This window comes from Eurypyga helias, unplaced genomic scaffold (genome assembly GCF_000690775.1).
Source record: "Eurypyga helias isolate BGI_N326 unplaced genomic scaffold, ASM69077v1 scaffold4882, whole genome shotgun sequence".
In the NCBI taxonomy this organism is placed as follows: Eukaryota; Metazoa; Chordata; class Aves; order Eurypygiformes; family Eurypygidae; genus Eurypyga; species Eurypyga helias.
Window position 1 is genome coordinate 65,818 of NW_010237688.1, and position 7,013 is coordinate 72,830.

General features: G+C 46.8%; 1 protein-coding gene across 1 annotated transcript in view; it reads left to right on the forward strand.

The window, feature by feature from the left end:
* The window catches only part of HCN4 (hyperpolarization activated cyclic nucleotide-gated potassium channel 4), a 103,377-nt gene that overhangs the window by 65,097 nt on the left and 31,267 nt on the right, over positions 1 to 7,013 (forward strand). The window contains 1 exon segment of the mRNA XM_010147535.1: positions 5,597 to 5,815. Coding sequence (XP_010145837.1) covers positions 5,597 to 5,815 — 219 coding nt within the window.

A 7,013-nucleotide genomic window follows, 5' to 3' on the forward strand; every position in this document is an offset into this window, starting at 1 on the left:
GAGCTGTGATGGACAAGGTTGGGAGGTGGGAGACCAGGATGGCATCTGTCTGTGACAAAGAGTCAGTAGGTTGGATTTTGGGACATTTTGTACTGACCTGGTCACAGCTTTGAGGCGATAAATATACTTGGAGCACGACTGCCCTGATTACACACAGGAGCCAAAAAGCTGGGATAAAACCACTGTATTAAAAAAGGGAATCTTCTGAAGCTGCTGCAGCTAAGAGGAGCTGAAAATGAGGTGCCAAATGCTTGGGAGGCTTTCTCGTTGAGTATGCTGGTGCTGCTCTTCCGCCGCTCTGGGGTTTCCCACCTAGCCACTTGGCAGTCCATAAAACCGACTCTGATTCCGATGCAGCAGGGAAAGAAGATTCATCACCTTCCATCTGCTTCCTGAAGGTTTGATCCTCTTCCAGAGGATCTGTGAAGGGTCTGGTGTTGCCAAAATCATATCAGGGGCTCGATAAATCCCTGGGTCCAATTCATCTTGGTGTTTGGTACATGCACCATGTTTCATCTTTAGCAGTTGTAGAAGCAGTGAGTCTCTGTATGATTTCTTTCTGAACTGGCAGGGAAGGTTGTTTTCAGTATTAATTGCTCAGTCCCAATCCCACAGGCTTCAGCATTAGCTTCCCTACAGGGCACTTTATTAAAAAGAGAAAAGCTAGGGAGTCAGCTGCAGGGCGGCATGTGTGTGGGCAGCAGTGTCTCCCCTAGACCCTTGCCTGGCAGCTCCTCATCAGAGAAATCTGAGCTCTGCTGAGACCTGAAAGCTGCTGGAAACACATGGCTGGCTCCCTTGGGTATTGTGCTGAACTGATAAACGCTGCAGGGAAGGCAAATATCCCCATGTCAAAAGCAGCAACCTTGCATAGGAAATACTAATCATCTTCCCTTCTACCAAAAGAAGGAGAGTACTTTCCTTCTGAGCTTAAACCCCCACCCCCCTGCCCCCAACACATTCTTGTAGTGTTGCTGATAGAAAGGAGGAAGGGAAATGGATGCAGAAGGTGTTGTGGAAGACAAAGCAATCCTGCATAGATCTCCTGTGTGATTCCTGATTTCCCCCAAGTCTGTGGTCCAACAGACTCCTACCCTCACTCAGCAGGCATATGAAGCTGTGTAGTAGATTACCATGTTTTATAAAAACTGTCAGCGAGCAGCAAGAGTAGGGCCGCTCCATGATGGGATATGACCCAGGAGCCAAGGGTGACCTCTGCACAGGCAGTGCCCTCACCAGCTAGGGCACAGTTCTACGGGTCCGAAACAGGGTGGGCAAAGCAGAAGAGGTGGTGATAGGAGTGTTCACTGACTGTTCCAGCAAAGGCAGGGTGACAGTCATGTCCAGGGTCTACCTAGGGAGTCCAGTCAGGAGCAGCAAGAGATGGAGCAGAGGCAAGGCTGGAAACAGGCTAAAGCAGATGTTCAGGGCCCAGGGCTGGGCACAGGTACAGCTGGCTCAGGCAAGGTCTGGGTGCCCAGGCTTGTGCTGAAATGGAGCTCCAGGAGCAACGAGTGCATGGGTAGGGGTCCCAGGCAAGACTGACTGGGGCAATTGGGGCAGTTACAGTGTTGTCCAGGGGAGGGAAACTATGTTCAGAGGCCTTATTTTGCAGCTTGACAGGTGGTGTGCAGCAGCAAACCCCAAGTAATAACTTCGTGGCCAGGTAAGATGATCACTGCTGAGACAAATCCCGGAGTTCACAAGATTGAAATACACCCTTTCACTACCGACATCTCCTTAATACTGTGAAATGCTAGTGGTGTAAGTCAGGCATAACACTGTTCCCATGGACTATGCCCCTACCCCAAGAATTTGTCTTTACTTCTCTCTCCAGTCTTTTCCAGGTACACTCACATGTACATCAGACCCCGAACATCCTATAAGACATCATACTGTTTCTTTAGGTACTTCTGTAAGGTATTACAGAACCCAACACTGCCTTTGAAGAGTTTCAGGAATGTGTCTCCAAGTATTCAAGGGTGGATCTGAGCAGAGACATTGCAGTCCAGACACTAATCGCAGAGAAACCCTTGTAGTGCTGCCAGTGTGGATGTTAAAAACAAGCTAGTCTGAGGAACTGCTTCAAAGTAATTCCAACTCCCTTTTGCAAATGCTCTTAGTGCCTGGCGTGTGTCTGAGATAACATCCCCCTTGACTATGTTCAAGCACAGATCTGTAGCTCCATTTTAGCTTGCTTTGAGATTTGGTTAACGAGGAGTCATTTTCTTTCTGCAGTTTAAGGCCTCATTTACCTACCCTAATGGGCCATTTTAGCCACTCCAGTATATTTGAGGTAGTACAACCCTCCCACTGTGGGGACTGGCATAGTGGTATGGAGTATAGGGCTATGGCTCTTACGGAAACAAGCTGGATCAGGATAAGGTACTGTGATGTTAGCAAACTTGTGTCCACAATACATTTAGAGCCACTACTACTAGTCTGGCTTGAAGTACTGCATTCTTGACCTGCCTGCTTACTCTGTGGAAAACAGAAGAGTGTAGAGCAGGCCTAAAACTAAAGATATACTGAGATCTATAAGCAGAGTCATCACATAGACTATGGATCCAGCCATAGAACCAGTGCTCTTTACAGATGCTCAAAGAGCTCAGAGATTGTGTCCTAAAGGTAATTGCTCTGAAAGGTTTCCCCTTCATGGAAGTGCCTCTCTTTCAGCAGTCCTTGATCTCTTCTCCCAGCAGACCACATTGCGCAGGATTGTTTTTTAAACACTCGGTGTTTTCCTCCAGCTCTCGCCCCTCAGTCTGTCATTACTCAGCGATCTCCTCAGTCTGGCACGAAGCAGGCTGTCCTCACAGGGAGCCGTGCTGCTGATGGGAATTGGGGTTGTGACTTGTAAGTCTAGAGTTCCCAGGGAGCCAGAAGTGTTTCTGCAGGCTGCGGGGGCTCAGTGGTGTTGGATGTTGTAGTTTTGGATGACTAATTCCTACAAAACACTGTCAAGCTTCCTCGTAAACAGCACTCCTGAGCGCAAGTTGCTGGAAGAATGGCTTTTAAAACTTGAACCTGCCTGATACCCAGATGTTCCTCTTAGGCTCTAAACATTCATGGCCATTAAAGACCCTGGCAGCCAGTCTCCTGATATATCAAATTCCAGTTCAGCTATTCTTAACTCTGTCTCTCCAAATTCCCCTTGGAATTTCAGATTTGCATTTCTGTTCTTCCTGTTCTCAATTCTGGTGTGGAGATGTACTACCACTCTGAACTCAGAAGGCTGCAGCATTTCTGCAGTGTCCACTGAGAAATGCCTGCATGGGCAAGGAATTTGTTTAACAAGGAAAGGATGGGATGGGACACCTGCACTACTGCCTCTGGCCCAGTAAAGCTGTGAACGTGCTGCCCACCTTTACAGGTGATGCACCATTTTAAGCAAAGGTTGTTCAAGTGTGACTGCTCCTGCCTGTTGTCTCAGGATGATGACTTCCCTGCTGAAGCATGGACAGTAGATGGGCTAAAGCCCTAGAGTTTACTGCATTTGCCATTCTGTAAGTGCAGGGGCCATGGATTTATGTGTGCTAGTGCTACAGGGCTGAGGGAAAAGGACTGTGGGTCCTGGAAATGTTAACAGTTGAAGATGCAGGGATGCCTGTGTAAGTTGTGTGAGATGCTTGACACCTTCACAGATCAGAAGTGGGTCTGCAAAATGACACAAAACCTGGGTGGTGGAAAAATGCCACCTCCCCACTTTTTAGTCCAGGATTTTAGGAGCCACAGCATAGACATGGGTGAGGCAAAGGAGCAGGCAGATTCACTCCTTTGGTGATAACACCTCAGGCACTCCCCTGGTCAGATCCTTCCTGCTGCACTGTATAGGCAGCATAGTGCAAATGCTCTTTGCCTTCATCTGTAGCTGGCTCCCCTTTGGGCTGTGGCTTCTCACACATTGCATAGCCAGAAATAGACACCAATGGCCATGTCTCTGGTCTCTCACTCTTGACTCAAGGGTAGATTTTTCCAGCGCAGGAGGTGGACAGGTTCCTGCTTTGTTCAGGAGGTGAGCCCAGACAGGCTGGCGCCAGCAGGGAGCAGTTTCTTCTGGGGCTGTGAATGTGCTGCTTCTTCTGTGTCCGCTTCGCTGTCACTTCTGTTGCTTTGCCCTTCTTGTTGTGGTGTGAATCAGGCCTGTCTTGCATAATGTAACTGAATATGGCCAGAGTAATGCTATCGTCTGTCTTTGTCCATGTGCTTATCTCCTAACCAAGCATTAACACTCTCCAGAGGTTCCAGCTCTTTGCCACAGCTCACAAACAGCAACAGTACGCTTTGCTTCTGTTTACTACTTGAAAGCTTACTGAAAAATTTCCATCAACATTAGTGACACTCAGAGAGCTGTTTGCAGAGAGGTCATCAGCAGTCCATCTGACTGGGACTAGGTACTTCCAAGGAGGTGTCCAGTAAACCCCAGCATTACTGGTCACTGCTGCTGGGGCTGCTGCATCTCTCTGAGTGGAGTTCACAAAAGTATTGCTTCTGTTTGACAAACCACAATCCAGGCCGCCTGTGCAATGACCTTCGAAGTTGCCATGGTATATGTGTCTGCACAGCTATATCCTTGATGTTAACATCTTCCTAGGAACAGAAAGGAGATGGATGAATGTACAGATTATGTGCTGCTATGAATGTCACTGTAGCAGAGGTATTTTTTCACATACCTTGTAATAGCAATGTGTGATGACAGTGCATTTACTTTACAAGGTTTTGTGGCAAGGACTTGCTAGTGTATAATACCCACAGGATAGTAAATGTACCTTGAGCTGTTCCATGAATTCAAGCTAATCAGAATAATCCTGAAACTCATGCTGTTTTTTTCCCCCTTTCCCATGATGTAATTGCTCAGGTGCTTCTTGTGTTAGTTACAGTGGGAGAGCACAAGGTGTCCAGAAGAAGCCGTTGACTTCAGCTGGCTTCTCATGGTCGTTTATTGCATCTCTCAAATGAGGCCATTTGTAGTTTTCTCAGCTCCCTGAAAAAACCCTGTTATAAACTGAGAAGTACTTGCTGTCTGGACATTATTTTCCTAATTTTCTGCCCTTCCCATCTCTTCAGGTAATGACCAGAGATCTTGACCATTTCCTAAATTGCTGGGGAGTGATTTTCCCCACTCTAAGATCTTGCTGCTGGCAGCCTTGCTCGGGCTGTCTTTCACAACTTCTCTGTTAAAGCCCATTTCCCATTGGAGTAATCATTTGCCTCAATTCCTTTTCACACATGTAGGTCATTGTGAAAATAACCCAGTGCATCATCTCAGTTTATCCCAGGTTACTAGTGTGTCAGACTGTCTGGCTTCCTTTCTGGAAAGTTTTGCTGGAAAGAGTACATGGAAGCTGTACAAACCCTGGCCAAAGTCAGTTAATGTCAGATGACTAAATTTAGGCTTTTTTTTTTTTTTTAATCATAATCAAGTGTGCCCAGCACTTCCAAGCCACTGAAGAATTAAATTGCTTGTTTAATATATAGAGGTGCTTCAAACATGGACTTTTGGGGCTAATGTTAGCTGTCCTTTTCTGAAATGTGTTCAGCTCAGAGAATGTCTTGTCCCACTGCTAAAGCTTTGTCTGTCTATCTGTCTCTTTAGAATGACTCCTGGGGGAAGCAGTATTCCTATGCGCTGTTCAAGGCAATGAGCCACATGCTCTGCATTGGGTATGGGCAGCAGGCGCCCGTTGGCATGTCAGATGTGTGGCTCACTATGCTGAGCATGATTGTCGGTGCCACCTGCTATGCCATGTTCATCGGCCATGCCACAGCCCTAATCCAGTCTCTGGACTCCTCGCGGCGTCAGTACCAGGAGAAGGTAAGGACTGGGCTTTGCAACCCTTATGTGACCAAGGGGTGGTTTACGCACTGTCTGCAGGAAGCCAGGGCTGTTAGTGATCTGCGTGAGAGGCCAAAGGTGCGGTATGTGTGTCACCACAGCAGTTTATTGGTAATTCATACCCATCTGTTCGCTCAAAAAGACCCTCAGAAGGAAATAGATGCAAGATCAGATAATAGTAGGGCAAGTGGGTGATTCAAGTTGTCTCTGACTGTCTTTTTAGATCAACATTATCAATGTCACTGGTATCTGAAATTGTAAGTCACTTTTTCCTTTCCAAGATCTCGTTTCAAATCCCAAGCGAATGTTCCAGAATGCGCAGCTTTTGTTGAGCAAGTACTTTCTTTAAAAGTATCCAGATTATTCACTTCAGTGCTCATGAGTGAAACTACGTAACAAACCCCAAAGCACGGATCAAAGCTCAGGAGCTGGGAGCAGGTTCCCCAGGTAGCTATCGAATTAATTGCACAGTTGTTGAGTTGCATAATGTAGGGCACAGACAGAAATGTCACAACTGATCAGGTTACCCAGCAGTAACTGGCACTGGTGGGTTTAAGGTGATGCTGTGAATTTGTAAGATGGTAAGAGGCAAACAAGGTCAGTCACTGTGATTCAGCTCATGAGGGGTAACTCGTGGAACTGAATGTATTCCTTTCCTCTTTCCATGCCTTTAGTATATTGCCATCTGTACAAAAAAGACATTCTGTTATCTATAGCAAAGGAGCTGCTGGTGCAATGATAGTTTTCTCTCTAGAACACAAACAGGCAAAACTTCTGTCTTCAACTTCTGGTTGAACCAGTAGGCCCACACCTCCATAAAACAGCAGAGCTAATTGAAGAGTGACTGTACAACTAAGAGCAAGGGCCTGGTGACTGAGAGGTGGGGAAGGGATTTCACCACAAAGACAGTAGGTTACTTTCAGGCGTCAACAAAAGCAACTGCCCTCAATTAGTGGGGCTGTGGATGCCATAGGCAAAGAGGTGTTATGGTCAAGGCCTTATGGATACACCTGATCTGAAGATTAAGAAGAGGAAGAATTAGTTGCTAGCCCTATTCTGACCCTGCCAGGTGCAATTAGATTAGGTGAAAGGTAACTGTTATTCAGGTGGGTAAACTAGGGCTAGCATGCACAAGCTCTAGGTGAACTGTAAGTTAAGCAGGAGATGGGCAGCAGCA